This window comes from Lampris incognitus, chromosome 5, assembly GCF_029633865.1.
Source record: "Lampris incognitus isolate fLamInc1 chromosome 5, fLamInc1.hap2, whole genome shotgun sequence".
NCBI classification, from domain to species: domain Eukaryota; kingdom Metazoa; phylum Chordata; class Actinopteri; order Lampriformes; family Lampridae; genus Lampris; species Lampris incognitus.
The window spans coordinates 63,009,166-63,029,735 of NC_079215.1; the positions used below are offsets into that span (position 1 = coordinate 63,009,166).

Sequence of the window (20,570 nt, forward strand, 5' to 3'; positions counted from 1 at the left end):
TACCTAGTATCCACATCGGTAGTGCCGTAGACCGGCAACTATAACAGCACGGAACATTTTGCAACTGCTGATAAATGAGATTGTAAATGAGCAGTAAAACTACTGTTTTACAGTAGCAACATGTGACCGCCAGATTATATAGGTGCAGTCGTTTCATTTCATCTCTACTTAATCCCAACAGAAAAACACCACAAATTCCAAACTTGCTTCTACCCTAAAATGTGTTATGTTGAAGAAATGAAGATGTGTGTGTGTTATCAGAAATAAGAGTTTCTCTTACCTGATGAGACCGTGACCACCGTGCCTTTTCCCCAGTAGTCAAAGTAAGTGTCACAGTGCAGTAACGTCACAGTAACTCTGTACAAAAACCAGTGCCCACAAAAGACTCGACTCTACGTTATCCGTGGCACTTGGCCATTTCAGGAATGTGTTCTCGCTTACTTCTGTGTCTCTGATTGGGTCTATTTAGACACGTCACAAACTGATGTTTAACAAAATACAGAAAAAACACAGAACTAGAAAAACTCACACTGGATGTGCTAATGGCTTATTGTACAAAATATGAAGCTTTGAGGAAATTAACCGGTTTATTCCCAAATGTTTCTTTGCAATTTGAGTACATGCATTTTACTCCTTTGACCTCCCCAACACACAAACTTGATGCCCTTTTTGATTATTTGTTGGTTAAGTTAGTGAAATATTAGGTTTTATACTCGGTCACAATAGTGACCGGTGGAAAACAGCGTAGTCAGAATTCATACAAACTGTTCAGTTAGACCGATTTACACATTTAAAATCATAACAGCAACATATGCAACACAGAAGAATGAGACATGGTTAGAATTTACTTCATAACTATTACTGTTGTTCACGTAACACGTTTCAACTTACAATAACACAAAAACTGCCGTTGGCAAGCTCATGTGAGGGTGGCTCATTGATTTATGACCAACAGAAGCCAGGACATAGAAACTAGACGCCACGTACAATCCAACACTGTAACAGTAAAATAAAAGGTGTCATCCATTATCCATACTGCTTATCCTGCTCTCAGGGTCGCGGGGATACTGGAGCCTGTCTCAGCAGTCATTGGGCGGCAAGCAGGGAGACACCCTGGACAGGCCACCAGGCCATCACACAGGGCCGATACACCCACATTCATACCTAGGGACAATGTAGTACGGCCAATTCACCTGACCTACATGTCTTTGGACTGTGGGAGGAAACCGGAACATCTGGAGGAAACCCACGCAGACACGGGAAGAACATGCAAACGCCACACAGTGGATGACCTCGGGCGACCCCCAAGGTTGGACTACCCCGGGGCTCGAACCCAGGACCTTCTTGCTGTGAGGCGACCGCGCTAACCACACCCCTTTGGAGCAATAAACAGTAACCCAAAACCCGAATAAACATTAACATTGAAATAGGCTACTACAGTCTGAAATTGTACATTAGCTTACTTCTGATGATTACAGCAGGAGACAACGGGGCTTCGTATTGAACACTGAATTTATGTCATTATAGTCCAACGAGTCTGTCAGGATTTTTTTTTTGGAATTTTCTGCTTTCATTGGATAGTGATAGTAGAAAGAGAGGGGATGCCATGCAGCAAAGGGTGCTAGGCTCCACAATTTATATCCAAACCGGATTGTTTTGCCCCTGATGAATTGCTTGCAACATGCCTGCCACAATAAGTATCATAATTTCGTCAACCGATAACCATTTTGACTATGGCATCGTTTTGTAAGACTCATTCAGTGCACTGAAGATGGGCTGTACTTTGTAGGAAGGGTCGCTGTTGGCCTTTGAGTCATCTATCAGATGGATTGACTGCAGGAGTGGGAGGTGGGGATCACCAATTAGTTCTCATGGACATCTGTCTCATCCTCCAGAGAGTTCACCTCTGCATCGCCATTCATAGTCTACCTGTAATACACCCGCCGGTCCAACGTGTCAGGGTCACGGTTTGCCTTGCTCAGGCGTGAAAAGTACACGCGTGTCTGAAGGTGCAGTGCCAGCAGGGGGCGATGATTAGGGTTAGGGGTCGACTCTCTACCGCCAAATGAAATGTAATTAACATGACAACACTCATAAGCAACAGAAAAAATATTTAAAAAAAATATAGCAGCCACGTATACCTGATGGGGAGGGATTTTGGAAAATGCTGCATGCTTTTCTTTTTTTTTTAATTTTATTTCTGATTTTTCCCTTTTTTCTCCCAATTTAGTGGCCAATTGATCCCTATTTTAATTCAAACACCCACCCTCGTATTGTATGCGTTCGCCAACTGCATCTCTCCGGCCGGCAGTCTCGAAGGAAAGCGCCTCCCCACTTTCGTGACAAGGCGAATCCAAGCCGAACCACTGTTTTTCCGACACACACAGAGACGCATTCACATGACGAACACAAGCCGACTCCGCCCCCCTCCCGAAGACAGCGTTGCCAATGATTGCTGCTTCATCGAGTCCGGCCATAGTCGGATCTGACGAGACCGGGGCGCGAACCCCAGTCCCCAGTAGGCAACTGCATCGACACCAAGCCGATGCTTAGACCGCTACGCCACCGCGGACCCTCATGCTTCTTTTCCTCCGTGGGGAGTTGCTGGCATTGTGCTAATCATCGCCCCCTGCTGGCATTGCACCGTCATATACGCGTGTACTTTTCACGCCTGAGCGAGGCAAACCGTGACATTGACACGTTGGACCGGCGGGTGAATTACATGTTTTGGCGTGATACTGGGCTGCGGTCACAATTGGGACCATTAACAAATTTACACCTCTTACGACCAAAATATATATGCAGGAGTACAATTCTCAATATATTTCAGTAGTACAGCCTTTAAAGAATATATGTACCAAATATTATAGTTCTATCTGTTAATTAAGGTGTTTCACTTACTTCCTTTTGTAGAAGTCTGAGGAAGACATCTTCTTCCTTAGGCGCAAGCAGGAAGGGTAGAGGCTAGTTCCCATCGATGCAGAGAACGGAAATGGAGTAGAGAACGGTCAACTGAGCATGCGCGAAATGCCTCTACCATGCCTCCACACGCCCCGCGTAGCATCCAGGCGCTAGGATTCTAGGAAGACCCACCCCTACTCTGCGTCTGATTAGTTAACTTTAACCCTAACCCCGCCCTAGCCCTAACCTTAACCTACCCAAACAACGGAGGCAACGAGTACTTGCGCATGCTCAGTTGACCGTTCTCTGCATCGATGGGAACTAGCCTCTACCAAGCAGGTAGTAAGCTGGTCTGGTCATGTGACCTTTCACACTAGTCACATGACATTGGTAAGTTTTAGTCAAGACAATCTATTTTCCATTTAAAAGTTGAATTTCTTGCCCAAAGCCAACAACAGCACTTTTAGAGATTCCAGAAAAACAAAAACAATTCATGTTAACCGGGGTTGCAAGGCTGAACCCAATATGCCGACACAGACAGACTAACGACCGGAGACAGGGGCTGGGCAGAGCAGGCAGGACTGTGGGAAACATGGGGAGCCGGGTCTAGATGAGGAAACAGGCAATGTCGCAACATAAAGGCCAGAAGTGTAGGCTGAACTGCGCAGGCACTACGGTCTGACAAGGTGGATGTGGCAAGGCTGGGTACATAAGGGGTAGGGTTGATTGCTGTAAATGAGATGCAGGTGGTGTACCTCTGCTCTGCTTGCCACACACCTGCCTCCAATCCTGAAGACACATACACACACAAACAGGAGACAGCGAAACTAGGGCAGGGGGAGTAGCCAAGATAAGGGAGACAATTAGGGAGACTGGGTCAAAGAGGGTGAGTCCTGGGAGGGCCCCCCCACAGGCTTGTCACCCCCCCCACAGGCTTGTCACCCCCCCCACGGGGTTGTCAGGATGGAGCTCATGGAAAGCTCGGATGAGCGGAAGGTCCAGGATGTGATTTTGAGGGACCCAGCAGCATTCCTCAGGACCATATCCCTCCCAATCCACCAGGTACTACAGGGTGGCCCCGATGGAGTACGTCCAGAAGCCACCGGATGGGATATACTGGGCTGCCATCCCATGCATGGAGGGGCCACTGCTGGGGGGGGAACAAGGGACTGGAGAAGACGGGCTTCAGATGGGAGACATGGAACATGGGGTGCACCTGAAGGAAGGCTGGGAGTTTGAGCCGTACTGCCACTGGGTTAATAACCTTGTCCACTGGGAAAGGACCAACGAAGTGGTGAGAGAGCTTCTTGGATTCCACCTTCAGCAGCAGGTCCTTGGTGGAAAGCCACACCTCTTGATCAGAGACATACGCAGGAGCTGGGGTGCGGTGACGGTTAACCTGGGACAGGGTGGAGACATGGAGCAGGGCAGCGCGGGCCTGACTCCAGATGCGCCAGCAGCCTTGTAGGTTGGCCTGCACCGATGGCACTGCAACTTTACCCTCCGACTTTATCAGGACTTGGAACACAGCAGGTGCATTCATCAGGCCGAATGGCATAATTACGTACTTAAAAGTGTCGGAGAAGTTTTTTTAAATACCATTTTTCATTCATCCCCCTCTCGCATGCACACAAGGTAGTAGGCATTGTGGAGATCCAACTTAGAAAGAAAACACCACGGCACCGTGGAGGGAGAAAAAAGCAGAGCTGATTAGTGGCAACGGATATTTGTTCTTAACAGTAATCTGATTAAGCTCTGTGAAATTCAATGCACGGTCTAAGTGGGCCATCTTTCTTACTTACAAAGAAAAACCCTGCATCCACTGGAGAAGAAGAGGGGCATATATCTCTCCAGCCAGGGAGTCACAAATGTATGTTTCCATGGCCTCTTGTTCCGGCCAGGAGAGATTGTAAAGCCAGCTGCTGAGCAGAGGCACTCCAGGTTCCAAGTCTATGGCACAGTTATAGGGCCGGCGGGGAGGTAGAGACAGAGCCTGGTGTTAGCTAAAAACTGAGGATAGATCATGATATACTGAGGGAACTGTGGAGAGGTCTAGTGGCTCAGGAAAATACTGCAAACTGGGGAGAGTTGGAGCAGAGGCTGAGTGCAAAAAGTTACAATGGCAAAATTAACTCCATGCATTAACCCTACCCATGATCCAGTTGAAGTATGGGTTGGGGAGTTTCAAGCACGGGTGCCCAAGAACTACGGGAAAATGGGGGCTGTCAATGATGTGAAAATTGATCTTTTCCTGGTGGTAGCCGGAGAGATGGAGGAGGACAGGAATGGTCTTCTCCATGACATGGGCAAGGCCATTTAGAGAGTTGGCCTCCAGAGGTGGGTCGATGGGAGTGGTGTCCAGAGTGAACTGTCTGGCCACTTGCTGGCCTAAAAAAACTCGCATCAGCACTGGAGTCAAGAAGAGCGGACAGAGGACAATGCTGGCCCCGCCACACCAAAGTGGCTTCCAGTTGATGGCGAGAGAGGGAGGAGTAAGTGGTTCAGCTCAGCAGTATCTCTCCCACAACTGCCGAGCCGACTCTTGCTGGGTGCACCGGCCAGTGGCTATAGACAACAGTATAGACAAGCAGTATAGACAACTCCTCAGGTTGAATGACCACTGACATTGCTCTGTGGAAAGGCGAGTCCGGCCCAGCCGCATGGGTTCCTGGTTGGGTGGAGTCTGGGGAACAGAAGCAATCAATACAGATGAAATAGGCATGGAGGAGACAAAAGCAGACTGCTTTTGCCTTCTCCCTTTGGTGCTCCTGAAGGTGGTTATCGATTCGGATGGCTAAAGCAATGAGTTCATTGAGCCCACTAGGCTCCTCCCGGGACACGACTCATCCTTGATGTTTTCTTTAAGCCCATGTTGAAACGTCTCCTGGAGAGACTCATGGATCCAGCTTCTCTCCACGACGAGAGCCCGGAATTCAATTTTGGCCACACTACAGTTACCCTGCCGGAGAGACATGAGCTGCCTTGTTGCATCCTTACCTCGAACTGGATGATCAAAAACCTTCCTCATCTCCAGAGTGAAGCTGGCATACATGGCGCAGACAGTGGTTTGCCTCTCCCACACCGCGGTTGCCCAGGCAAACTTGGGACCTCGGAGCAACCCAATCACATAAGTGATTTTTGCTCTCTCTAACCGGCATACATACGTATGAGGTTGTTGTTCCAAAACTAGAGAACACTGCAACAGACTGGCAAACCCCTGAGATCACCATCATATCGCTCAGGAGCAGGGATAGATGGTTTGCGAGACAGGGGTGTGGAACTGGACACTACAGGGAAGTTCAGGGCAGCCACATTGCTTTGGAGGTCAATGAGGGACTGCACAACGGCACTGATTTGGTCCATAACAGGTCTCAGGGTCTTGTCATGCTACCCGAGTAGTATGTCCTGATTGGCGAGCGCTTGCTGGGGCCCGTCTGTGGTGGCTGCGTCCATACTGGCCAGATCGTACCGTTAACTGGGGCTGCAAGACTGAACCCAATATGCCAACACAGACAGACTCAAGGCAGGGTTTCAGTAAAACAAGTCTTTTAATGCCAGGCAAGATGAGAGGCTGGCAGAGTGAGGAGCAGACAGGAAACATTGGGTCCACGGCAAGAGCTCATAGGGAAGGGGACCTTGACCAAACCGGGAAGCAGAAAGCCAAGCGGTGTTCCCTGGAAACAGACCAACGACTGAAGGCAGGGGCTGGGCAGAGCAGGCAGGACCAATATTTGATAAATAAACTGTGAATACCCCTCCTTGAATACCAATCTTTTCAAGATGGAGAAATTTAGAAAAATGCTTGGATGCCTGTAGCACACTAAGCTGTGCTAATATTTTGGATTTGCAGTCTGTTTATTATTACCTGAAGTTACATTTTAAAGGTTTATCTAATGGTTTTGTATGTTTACTCAGTCACTGCCCTCACACTCATGTACAATACACTGGTTGTGCAAACTCACTGCTTGCTAAGCTGACTGATAGTTTTGACAGGACTCTCTATACTAGTAGTTTTCAATCCATTCTTCAGCGATCTCCAGTACTGCTAGTTTTCTATTCTGCCCGGTGGTTAATTTGATTCAGCTGTAGTGTCAGGTATTCCAGTTTTCAATTAGGTAGATTTGGCACAAAGGCAATTAGCGAGAAAAGAAATCATAGGGATGCTTTCCAATAAGGCAACACAACCGATCATGTTACATGGAGATGAACTGCTAATGATCACTACGCTTGTGCAAAGAACTGAAATAGTTCAACTCACCAAGTCAGAGCACACTGCAGAGGCTTTAATTAATACATTTCCTTAACCCCCCAAAAAAGTCTTGTTTTGCAAAAGCCAGTCACTATAGCCAGTTAAACTGAAACATGTAGATGAGAATGACTATAGCTACTCCACCACAAAGTTATTTAAAACAAATATTGCAGCAGAGTATGGGGTGAAACATTATCAAACGATCTCAAACTATGCCAGCTACTGAAATGAACGTATTTAGGTCAAGCTGTAGTAACAAAGCCAAAAACAACTGCACCCCTGTGGACACATTTTGGTTTTAAGCCAAATAAAAAAGGAGAGCTCAATAACTTGGAGGAAGCAATATGTAATTTCTTTGTCTAGTTCAGTAATGGGCTTTGTCTACAAAAGTGATTACAAAACCTAAAAGGCAAAGAAAAATGTCATATATTTATATGTTCCAGTGTTTGATGTCAATAAATGGTTGTTCCTCGTAAGGTGTATGTGTATTATTACACTGTTATTAGGGTTATACCATAATCATTGCATAAAATGGATAAAAGACAGTTATCTGAATGACAATCAGTCGTCAGCTAAAACGTCATGATGTTGAAAGCACTAGTTAGAGTTACCATTAACAGTTAGCATGGACAGCAACCAGAGTAGCGCTAGTTAGAGTTAGCATTAACAGTTAGCATGGACAGCTAGAGTAGCATTAGTTAGAGTTAGCATTTACAGTTAGCATGGGCAGCAACTAGAGTAACACTAGTTAGAGTTAGCATTAACAGTTAGCATGGACAGCAACTAGAGTAACACTAGTTAGAGTTAGCATTAACAGTTTGCATGGACAGCAACTATAGGGGAAAAGTATTGAATCATTGTCATTGATACCTGTCTCTAAAATCATTGTTGTCTTACAGTATATTGTCTTTCTTATGTGTATCCTGTTTGATGCACCTGACTTGAAAAACAATTTACTTTCAAAGACAATAAACCAACTATCTACTCAGGGCTCATATTGGTGTCCAGGCTATATCACACTCCTGTAGTCAGGGCATTACAGTTTAAGTGGATATGATCAGGTATGCCATAATATATTAATATGGTGATTTAACATACCTTATATAGTGAAAAGAACAATTGCAAAAAGTGACATAACATAAACAACCCACTAGCTTGCCTGTTGCAGCAATGTGATTGGATAATTAAAATCACAATAAACTTGGTTGAGACAGATATTTGTAATATTTTCTGGTGTTGCAGCATTTTCAGTCTCAGAGTTAGAACCCTTGGTTGCTGCCTTTGTTTCAACGTGAAGTTCCAATTTGTTGACATGAAGCGGAAGCACCTGGTGTGGTGAATATTGTTTCCTGTCTGTTACATAAACATTAACCAGTGAGGAAGTTGCCTTATGCCTTGCTCCCACAACCACAACGTATGCACACTTTATTCAGTTTCTGTTCCAAGACTCCATCATGTTTTGCCTGTTTTGACTTTGTAGCTTATTGCTTATGTTTCACTTAATATGCAGAATTGATATTGCACCTTCATACTTATAAATAAGTTAAACTTCATATACATATGAACATAACTTATGTATTTATTCCTCCCAGCCATGGCTGGGAGAAATAAATACAAAATAAATACAAGAGAGAAAGAAAGAAATACAAACACTCCTCCTTCAGCAGTTACTGTCAGGGTGACCACAAGTGATACCCAACAGCCCCCCAGCAGGGCATCATTGTAAATATGTTGCATGCTTGGTCCACATTCCCTGCATAAAAAGGCTAAAAATAAAACTTAAAACCTAAAAAAGATACAGATCTGTGCACTTCATGTTATTTTTGGTCATTATGGCATTTCAGTGTTTTCCACAGGTTGACCATTTACTTGTGGTGGTGGTTGTCTGACCTGTGGGATGGGGGATGGGGTTTGGGGGGGTGCTACTGTAGTTTAGACAAGTAAAACACAAGTTTATGAATTACTCAGTAGTATTGTATGGATATTCATACAGATAAACAACTTCTAAGGCTGGGCCCGAATATCGATGTATTTTTCAATTATTATTATTTATTTTTTTGCTAAATGTAGGCTATCAATAAAGGTGAACTGCAAAATATACACTCACTGGCCACTTTATTAGGTACACCTTGCTAGTACCGAGTTGGACCCCCTTTTGCCTTCAGAACTGCCTTAATCCTTCGTGGCATAGATTCAACAAGGTACTGGAAACATTCCCCAGAGAGTTAGGTCCATATTGACATGATAGCATCACGCAGTTGCTGCAGATTTGTCGGCTGCACATCCATGATGCGAATCTCCCGGTCCACCACATCCCAAAGGTGCTCTATTGGATTGAGATCTGGTGACTGTGGAGGCCATTTGAGTACAGTGAACTCATTGTCATGTTCAAGAAACCAGTCTGAGATGATTCGAGCTTTATGACATGGCGCGTTATCCTGCTGGAAGTAGCCATCAGAAGATGGGAACACTGTGGTCATAAAGGGATGGACATGGTCAGCAACAATACTCAGGTAGGCTGTGGCGTTGACACGATGCTCAATTGGTACTAAGGGGCCCAAAGTGTGCCAAGAAAATATCCCCCACACCATTACACCACCACCACCAGCCTGAACCGTTGATACCAGGCAGGATGGATCCATGCTTTCATGTTGTTGACGCCAAATTCTGACCCTACCATCCGAATGTCGCAGCAGAAATCGAGACTCCTCAGACCAGGCAACGTTTTTCCAATCTTCTATTGTCCAATTTTGGTGATCCTGTGCGAATTGTAGCCTCAGCTTCCTGTTCTTAGCTGACAGGAGTGGCACCCGGTGTGGACTTCTGCTGCTGCTGTAGCCCATCTGCCTCAAGGTTCGACGTGTTGTGCGTTCAGAGATGCTCTTCTGCATACCTCAGTTGTAATGAGTGGTTATTTGAGTTACTGTTGCCTTTCTATCAGCTCGAACCAGTCTGGCCATTCTCCTCTGACCTCTGGCATCAACAAGGCATTTTCGCCCACAGAACTGCCGCTCACTGGATATTTTCTCTTTTTCGGACCATTCTCTGTAAACCCTAGAGATGGTTGTGCATGAAAATCCCAGTAAATCAGCAGTTTCTGAAATACTCAGACCAGCCCGTCTGGCACCAACAACCATGCCACGTTCAAAGTCACTTAAATCACCTTTCTTCCCCATTCTGATGCTCGGTTTGAACTGCAGCAGATCGTCTTGACCATGTCTACATGCCTAAATGCATTGAGTTGCTGCCATGTGATTGGCTGATTAGAAATTTGCGTTAACGAGCAGTTGGACAGGTGTGCCTAATAAAGTGGCCGGTGAGTGTATTTGTCTGCCCATTCTTTTCTCTTTTTTATTTTTGGACCCCCCCCTTTTCTCCCCAACTGTACCCTTCCCCACTCTTTCCCCACCTTCTCTGCCGATTCGGGAGGGCAGCAGAATGCCACGTGCCTCCTCCGATACATGTGGAGTCACCATTCGCTTCTTTTCACCTGACAGTGAGGAGTTTCGCCAGGGGGACGTAGCACGTGGGAGGATCACGCTATTCCCCCCAGTCCCACTCTTCATCCTCTTCATAGCTGCCCTCACTTTTTCCTTGCTAATCCAAAGCACTTCCTGATTCACTATCCCCTCATCATCCAACCTTCTCTCTCTATCATGTTCTTCATTCATCAGCCCCTCAAAGTACTCCTTCCACCTCCTCAGCACACTCTCCTCGCTTGTCAGCACATTTCCATCTCTATCCTTGATCGCTCTAACCTGCTGCACATCCTTCCCAGCTCGGTCCCTCTGTCTAGCCAATCGGTACAAGTCTTTTTCTCCTTCCTTAGTGTCTAACCTCTTCATCTCTCTGACTATCCCACTTCTTCTTTGCCAACCTCTTCCTCTGCATACTTTGCTGTACTTCCTACTCTACTGACCCACCTAAGCAAATCCCATCCTGCTCAACAATCCTCACAAAACGATAGCTTTTCACCATTCAAGTGCCACATTTGCAACAACAATCTTCTTTCTACTGAAACTATTTCGACACATTGGGAAACATTTGAAAATCATGACTCGGTCAGTTGTATATTGGCTGGTTGCTCATACCAAACAAATCCTAGCGGCGCTTTCAATACTCACAAATGGAGAAAGCATACCCCCAAGGCCGGATTAAAGTAACATAAATATATATATATATATATACACACACACACATATATATATATATATATATATATATATAGAGAGAGAGAGAGAGAGAGAGAGAGAGAGAGAGAGAGAGAGAGAGAGAGAGAGAGAGAGAGAGAGAGAGAGAGAGAGAGAGAGAGAGAGAGAGAGAGAGAGAGAGACAGAGACAGAGACAGAGAGAGAGACAGAGAGAGAGAGAAACAGGCATGTACTGTCTCAGCGAATTTACTTGAATCGCTGGATTATATATAAATTCTCATACACACACACACATACACACACACATATATATATATATATATATATCATTTTGTTAAAATAAACACTTATCAGTAGAGAAAGTGCTCAACAAATAAGGAGGAAAGTAAAAAAAAATGTTTACTTGACTCACTAGTATATATATATATATATATAATGCTATCTAATAATTGCTGATATACATCCAAAGCTTGTACAGATCTTTGTCTCTCATGTGAGGTTTTTGTCATGGTGTTTATCCCTGTGTGTATCCCCCAGGTCACAGTGATAAACACCATTACAAAAACCTAAGCTGCTGCAGGCAGTAGCTGCCACAGGCTTTTCTGAGCAACCTGATCTGAAAAACTTGTTATTTTTCTCATAAATCAGTCGACCTTTACCTACAACACATTTTATACATTCATGCATGGACAAGAAAAAAACAAAAACAATGAAATAGTAATATAAAAACAAGAAGAACATAATCAGTACCAGAGCACTGAAAGATTATAATCAACCAAACAAGAATAGGCTACGGAATTTCAAGATTAAGTTAAATAAGAAACAGAGCCAATCAAAAGCCTCACTAAAATGTCACCGAGTGAAATCCAGACTGAAAAGTTTTTAGTTAGTAGTGAAATTCTGGCTCAGTGTTCAAGCAGCCCCACCTTACTTTTTATTTATTTATTTGTTCATTTGAATAGTTAAGAAAAAGGGAGTTTACAGATATCAGTGACATACAGCAACATATTCTGGGAGCATATTATTTGTATCAACAGATCCATAGAGTAATATTAAAACGTATTATGACACAGCTGGTAACTAGTATAAAGAGTATAAGACATGAGCCATATGGTCTCTCTTCTTCTTGCCAGTCCAAACCTTTGCAACAAAATTATGTACATGTTGTAGTTTTCCTATTTTCTTTTTGGGGAGGCTTGAAAGCAACATATTTTAGTGGTCCATTCTGCTCATAAAGAGGACTTTTTTTTGTGTCAGTGAGGCAGAAAATTTGATTTACTTCAGCAATATATTTCAGGTGGTAAAACACAGTTTTGGAGACATTTTTCATCCAGTCAACCTCTGAAACAATCAAACTGACAAATTGTTTGAAACAGGAATCAAGCAATAGCTATGTTCTAAAATGACTGTCTTCCACAATAACCAAACAAGCAGACAAACAAATGAAAAAAAAACCAAACAATGTTAATTGCCTAGGCCTTAAAGAGGGCTTTCCTTTCCCCTCATCAGCTGTCAAAATTTATATATATATATATATATATATATATATATATATATATAATCCAGTGAGTCAAGTAAATTATCTTTTATTTTGCTCCTTATTTGTTGAGTACTTTCCCTACCATTGAGTGTTTCTTTCAAATGAGATATATATATATATATATATATATATATATATATATATATATATATATTCAATTTATTGTCATTAAAAACAATGGCAGGCACCTGTTAAAAATGAAAATATATATATGTTATCTAATAATTGTTGATATACAGCCAGAGCTTGTACAGATCTTTGTCTCTCATGTGAGGTTTTTGTCATGGTGTTTATCACTGTGTGTATCCCCCAGCTCACAGTGATAAACACCATTACAAAAACCTAAGCTGCTGCAGTCTGTAGCTGCCACAGGCTTTTCTGAGCAACCTGATCTGAAAAACTTATTTTTCTCATAAATCAGTCGACCTTTACCTACAACACATTTTATACATTCATGCATAGACAAGAAAAAACAAAATCAATGAAATAATATAAAAACAAGAAGAACTTAATCTGTACCACAGCACTGAAAGATTATAATCAACCAAACAAGAATAGGCTATGGAGTTTCAAGATTAAGTTAAATAAGGAACAGAGCCAATCAAAAGCCTCACTAAAATGTCACTGAGTCAAATCCAGACTGAAAATTTTTTAGTTAGTAGTGAAATTCAGGTTCAGTGTTAAAGCAGCTCCACCTTACTTTCCATTTATTTATTTATTTATTTATTGGAATAGCTAAGAAAAAGGGAGTTTACAGATATCAGAGACATACAGCAACATATTCTGGGAGCATATTATTTGTATCAACAGATCCATAGAGTAATATTAAAATGTATTTTGACACAGCTGGTAACTAGTATAAAGAGTATAAGACATGAGTCATATGGTCTCCCTTCTTCTTGCCAGTCCAAACCTTTGCAACTAAATTATGTACATGCTGTAGTTTTCCTATTGTCTTTTTGGGGAAGCTTGAAAGCAACACATTTTAGTGGTCCATTCTGCTCATAAAGAACAAAATGTTTTGTGTCAGTGAGGCAGAAAATTTGACTTACTTCATTGATATATTTCAGGATGTAAAACACACTTTTGGGGACATTTTTCATCCGGTCAACCTCTGAAACAGTCAAACTGACAAATTGTTTGAAACAGGAATCAAGCAATAGCTATGTTCAAAAATGACTGTCTTCCACAATAACCAAACAAGCAGACAAACAAAAAACAAACGTTAATTGCCTAGGCCTTAAAGAGGGCTTCCTTTTCCCCTCATCAGCTGTCAAAAAAAAATAATATACACTACCGGTCAAAAGTTTGGGATCACCCAAACAATTTTGTGTTTTCCATGAAAAGTCACACTTATTCACCACCATATGTTGTGAAATGAATAGAAAATAGAGTCAAGACATTGACAAGGTTAGAAATAATGATTTGTATTTGAAATAAGATTTTTTTTACATCAAACTTTGCTTTCGTCAAAGAATCCTCCATTTGCAGCAATTACAGCATTGCAGACCTTTGGCATTCTAGCTGTTAATTTGTTGAGGTAATCTGGAGAAATTGCACCCCACGCTTCCAGAAGCAGCTCCCACAAGTTGGATTGGTTGGATGGGCACTTCTTTGAGCAGATTGAGTTTCTGGAGCATCACATTTGTGGGGTCAATTAAACGCTCAAAATGGCCAGAAAAAGAGAACTTTCATCTGAAACTCGACAGTCTATTCTTGTTCTTAGAAATGAAGGCTATTCCATGCGAGAAATTGCTAAGAAATTGAAGATTTCCTACACCGGTGTGTACTACTCCCTTCAGAGGACAGCACAAACAGGCTCTAACCAGAGTAGAAAAAGAAGTGGGAGGCCGCGTTGCACAACTGAGCAAGAAGATAAGTACATTAGAGTCTCTAGTTTGAGAAACAGACGCCTCACAGGTCCCCAACTGGCATCTTCATTAAATAGTACCTGTTAGAGCCTGTTTGTGCTGTCCTCTGAAGGGAGTAGTACACACCGGTGTAGGAAATCTTCAATTTCTTAGCAATTTCTCGCATGGAATAGCCTTCATTTCTAAGAACAAGAATAGACTGTCGAGTTTCAGATGAAAGTTCTCTTTTTCTGGCCATTTTGAGCGTTTAATTGACCCCACAAATGTGATGCTCCAGAAACTCAATCTGCTCAAAGAAGTGCCCATCCAACCAATCCAACTTGTGGGAGCTGCTTCTGGAAGCGTGGGGTGCAATTTCTCCAGATTACCTCAACAAATTAACAGCTAGAATGCCAAAGGTCTGCAATGCTGTAATTGCTGCAAATGGAGGATTCTTTGACGAAAGCAAAGTTTGATGTAAAAAAAATCTTATTTCAAATACAAATCATTATTTCTAACCTTGTCAATGTCTTGACTCTATTTTCTATTCATTTCACAACATATGGTGGTGAATAAGTGTGACTTTTCATGGAAAACACAAAATTGTTTGGGTGATCCCAAACTTTTGAACGGTAGTGTATATATATACACACACACATTCAATTTATTGTCATTAAATCAATGTGCAGGCACATTTTAAAAATTAAATGAATACACATATATATATATATATATAGATGTTATCTAATAATTGTTGCAATACATCCTGAGCTTGTACAGATCTTTGTCTCTCATGTGAGGTTTTTGTCATGGTGTTTAACACTGTGTGTACCACTCCCCCAGCTCACAGTGATAAACACCATTACAAAAACCTAAGCTGCTGCAGTCTGTAGCTGCCACAGGCTTTTCTGAACAACCTGATCTGAAAAACTTGTTATTTTTCTCATAAATCAGTCGACCTTTACCTACAACACATTTTATACATTTATGCATAGACAAGAAAAAACAAAATGTCTCTAAATTCTGACTTTTTTATACAAGGCTGCCCTGTGTCAGACAACCATCGCTGAAACGCCTTCCCTATCAGCTGCACACACTTGTTATTTCATATCCTTATTATTAATAGCTCTCTATACAATTATTTTCTAGATGTTTTAATTCAAGTATCATTGTTCATTTTTACAAATCTATACAAATGTAGAGTTCACAAAGGTATGCAACTGTTTGTGTAGCTGAATTGAAGTGTTTAGTAATGGACTTTACAAATCTACACAACATGTGAATTGATATTTATTGTTGAGTTTTAGACCTCTACTTTGCAGTGACATTTTTTGTTCATTTTTACAAACCTATACAAATGTAGAGTCCACAAAGGTATGCCACCGTTCTTACATTCATGCGCTTTTGCGATTGTGTAGCTGAACTGAAGTGTTTAGCTGCAGTGGATGCTTGCATGCATGCTGTGCAGCCAGTATCATGTATTATGCTTTTGTCACTTTGTGTTTTCTAAGATACTGGCTAAATGTGAAATTGAGTACCGTTAGGTGCAGGAAAATAACTTTGTAGTTTCTGGTGACCATTCCACTACTGTCGACAATCCATTATCTGCATACCGACTAAGGTCTGTCACTGGTCTGCTTAATGTCAGTAGTCTCAAACGGCCCATGTCAAATCTTTTTGTAATACATGTGTGAATAAGTTAATTGTTGTAAATCACATTTCGGTGGCCTTGCAATACGACATAGGCAGCGATTGTACAGAAAATGGCTTGTAACAGGTGTCTGAAATTCAGACTTGACCAGAAATGAAAAGCGCTTCCAGTGGCTGTTGCAGCTAGAAAAGCGCTATATAAAATGCAACTTGATTGACTGATTGATTGATACTGTGAATGACATGAGTACATGGGTCATATATGGCTTCCAAAGTCACACTCTTTCTTTTTTTTTTACTTGTAGTTTTGCAGTTTTGTTTTGTTTTTTCTTTTCAGGCTGGCTCAAGGCATCATGTCACGTTTTCTTTTCATTGATTGACAATTCATCTCTCACTAATACATCAAAAACAGCCCTGAAAGTTGTCAACCATTTTGAAGTCTATACAGATTTGTGCAAGTCATCTCAGTTTATCTTCCATTTCTACAAATCAGTGCAGTTACTCATAAATAATATTTACTGTTCACTTTCACTATACAACGTTTGTGATGATGTTGATTCACTTTTTAAAAGGTTTACAAGTTGTTACATGATGTAGTTGAACTGGGCAGGGGTCTAACTGCACAGGAGAAGCATTAATGATGGGATACATGCTGTTATATGTTGACCTTCTCACCATTTGTCTCCCAATATGCTGTTGACACTTTGTTTCTTATAAGTTGCTTCTAAATCGTTTTGGGTAAAAGCACGCCCTACGTGACTAACTGCTATTTTCACGTTGCCCAAAAAATGAGTGTTTTAATTGATCTGTAGGTGACCTCAATACATATGATCTCATTGTTCTGTCACCTCAGCACCCAGTTTATTTGCATGAATTCACTCTCAGTTCTACTATCAGTCATTTTATTATACATCATAATACTGGACATGAATTAATGAAATGGTACATCATTTAAATATATTTTACATATATAAATTACATATTTTTACCACAAATGTTGTGTCTTTGTGTTGTGTTTGTGTTCTTCTTTTCAGGTGATGTTCCAACAATATTTACAAATAGTATCTCATAACTGCTGTTTGTAGTGAACACAATGAAATCCACAATGGTTTGGGAGCTCTGAGGAAAGGCAGCGGTGTTACTTGGTCAGTTCACAGCTATGATATAAACCAAGAAAAAAAGTACTTCATAAATACTTTGACAATATTTGTGTTTAGGTTTTCATTTGGAATGTAGTTCAGCCAGGGGGCCACAGTATTCTAGAATTCTGTGGCTTTTGGAAGAATGAAGAAGGATCAGATTGTTATAAAACCTTAGCGAGCACCAAAGGATGTAATTTGGATTTGGGAATGCCCACTGCCCACCCAGCCACTGACCTCACTCCACCTCACTGGACTGAACGCTGGATTGTTTAAATAAACACAGGCATGTTGCTACCTGTTCATACTCATACTCCCACCTGGTCATTTGCAACTAAAGCAAATACTGTGCCATACATCGTCCAATCACGAATCTGGGACAATTCATAGTTTGCATATTGAAGGTAAAATAAATTAGGCCACACCTTCCCTTGCATATTGAAGGTTAAAAAAATTAGGCCATGCCCCTAAGGAAATCATGTTGAAGGAAAATAAATCCTGCAAGGGAAAATAAATTCTGAGATGACAGTGAACAACAAAATAAATAATGTGAAATAAATTAATTTACACATTTATAAATGTACTCAATTTCTTTGTGTTTTATTTATTTCCCAATTTATTGGAGCTTTTTTGAATGCGTGAAATATTTAATTAATTATTGCATTAACTCATTTACTTATTTCTCAATTTTTTTGAGCATTTTAAAAATTTAGTCATTGGTGGATTTATTTCCTAATAAGTCAGGTTTGGTCAACCATGTTACGTAAGTTCACCACGTCATGGCTCTGGCACAAGGGAGAGCTGTTCACCTGTGGCTGGAGGGGCAAAAGACTTCTGAAACGCTGCTGACTCAATCACATTTGGGATTTAGTTGGAGTGGCATAGTTTTACTGGAGTCACAGAGGATGGGAAGTGTAACCCTATGGTCTATAGCGGGCCAGTTTGTTCCCCCACTTAATTCTCCAGCATGTCTGTATCAAGAACAATGACTGAGTCATCCTTCCTGATAATCCTTGCCAGTTTCTTGGTGTCACCTGTGCTGATGTGTCACCCTCCCATCGCACAGCAACACATAATAAACACTTGCCAATACAGACAAATAGAGTGTAAAACATGTTTTACATAACATTGAAAGACTTGAAACAGGGGAGCAATTGAAAAAATTTCATCACTGACATGTTTGAGCCAACATTCCAAAAGTTTAAATATAGACAAGTAACTTAGAAAAAGGTCTATAATCTGATGCCAAGGTATTAAAACAAGCAGCCCATTCTAGTTGCAACAGGTTATAAAATGCCCTGGGTTTAAAATGTCTAATAATACTGCATAGACAGTTACTTTTCACTAGACCTCTACAATCAAAGAAATTTTCCTTTTTGTCCTCTACTGTTGTTCCCCATTTCTAAATACTTCATGGCTTGATAAAGTCCCATAACAAGCCTTCCACCATTTATTTACACATTCAGAGATGCAACCACAACTCTACCCCACTAGATGCCAATGTTCACTTTTTAAATTTGTTAGATGTAGATTTTACCACTTACATTGTGAAATCTCTTTCAAATTAAGTAAAGATACAGGTCATGGACATTTTTTTCCCAGTACATCACTGTGTTTCGGTGTTTATTGGGTAAAGTTTTGAGAAAGCCTCCTCAGCAACATACTAAAAACAACACCTTTTTCTTGATTTTGCTGTTTGGTTATAACAACAACAGCAAAAGTCAAGTCAGATTTGTATCGGCCATGGATGTAATAGTGGAACCGGATACGGCGGCGCCGCTCAGCCTTGCAACCAAGTTCTTTTCCAGTGGTCACTCGCGGTATTGCAGCGAAAAATCCTCTGCAGCCCGAAAAGCATTTTCCCTATAGACCACCATTGTTAAAGAGACGCCTGTAAAACTGTTGACAGGACACTTGCAGCTATAATCACGGCCAATTATTACTCTTTGTACTGTATATTTTCAAGCCATGGGGTTTTAATCTTTTTAAAATTTTCCAAAGCCCAGAATGTTTTTCTGCATGACGTCACGGCTGTGTACGAGCACTCGTGTTGCCGTCTGTATAAATACATCCATGGTTTCAACTCGCAAATAAGTCCCGTAGTAGTCTTATTATGCATCCATGAAGTCCGCTCGCACAGCATTCATGAACGCGCTGCACCGGATCCTGAACGCGGTTCGCTCGTTCTCATAGCCTAGAGCAGGGGTTTTCAAAGTGTGAGACGCGCCTCCCCTGGGGGGCGCCAGAGAGCTTCAGGGGAGGCGCAGCGTGAGAAAAAAAACGTGAAGAAAAGGTAACCGTAAACATCTAGCTAAGTTTAGTTAAATTCAGCAATGCTTGGAGCAAAATGGATCGATTTTTAGTAACAGTATCTACAACATTTGAAAATGTTTGATAAAGGTGTTTATAAAGATGTTTAAAACGTTTAAAAATATGTTTAAAACATAAAGATAAAGATGTTTAAAAATGTTTGAAAAAGATGTTTAAAAAAAATAAAAGATCATCTTCAAAGATATATCATTTATTGTTGAAACCCGTTTTTATACCTGAGTGGAACATACATTATAGCAACAACAATAACAGTAATAACAGCAATAATAATTAGGAGGGGGGGGCGCAGGCGTTTTTATGTTCTCTGAGGGGAGGCTCACTTTCCTACACTTTGAAAACCCCTGGCCTAGAGGCATGATGGGAGTAACACTACTGCGCATGTACCCGGAAGTAACCCAGAAGCCAGAAACTTTTTCGGCATATGCACCAGGCGAGCAATTCTTATAGGAATGAACAGGCGCCATTTTTAGATCTGGCATCTTCTACTATAATTCATCCATGGTATCAGTCTAAACCATAATTCTGTCCCAGAGGGCTTTACAATCACATTACATTCTGTGCAATGAACAACGGCCTCTATCCACAGACCCTCAATTCAGATGAAGAAAAACTCCACAGAAAAAACCTTAACAGGAGAAAAGAAGGGCCATAACATAAAGGAGCCTTTACAAGATGCATCAGTCCTGTAGACATACTCTTGACAATTTTGTCATATTCCTTCTAAGAAAGGTCTGCACCAGTTTTTTGCATAACATCCTC

The 20,570-nt window shown here is 41.6% G+C and overlaps 1 protein-coding gene across 1 annotated transcript in view; it reads right to left on the minus strand.

The window, feature by feature from the left end:
- Positions 1–20,570, minus strand: part of LOC130113070 (uncharacterized) — a 69,761-nt gene that overhangs the window by 21,601 nt on the left and 27,590 nt on the right. Inside the window, exon 3 of the mRNA XM_056280581.1 lies at positions 281–357. Within this exon, the coding sequence (XP_056136556.1) occupies positions 281–357 (77 nt within the window). The remainder of the gene's footprint in view (positions 1–280; positions 358–20,570) is intronic.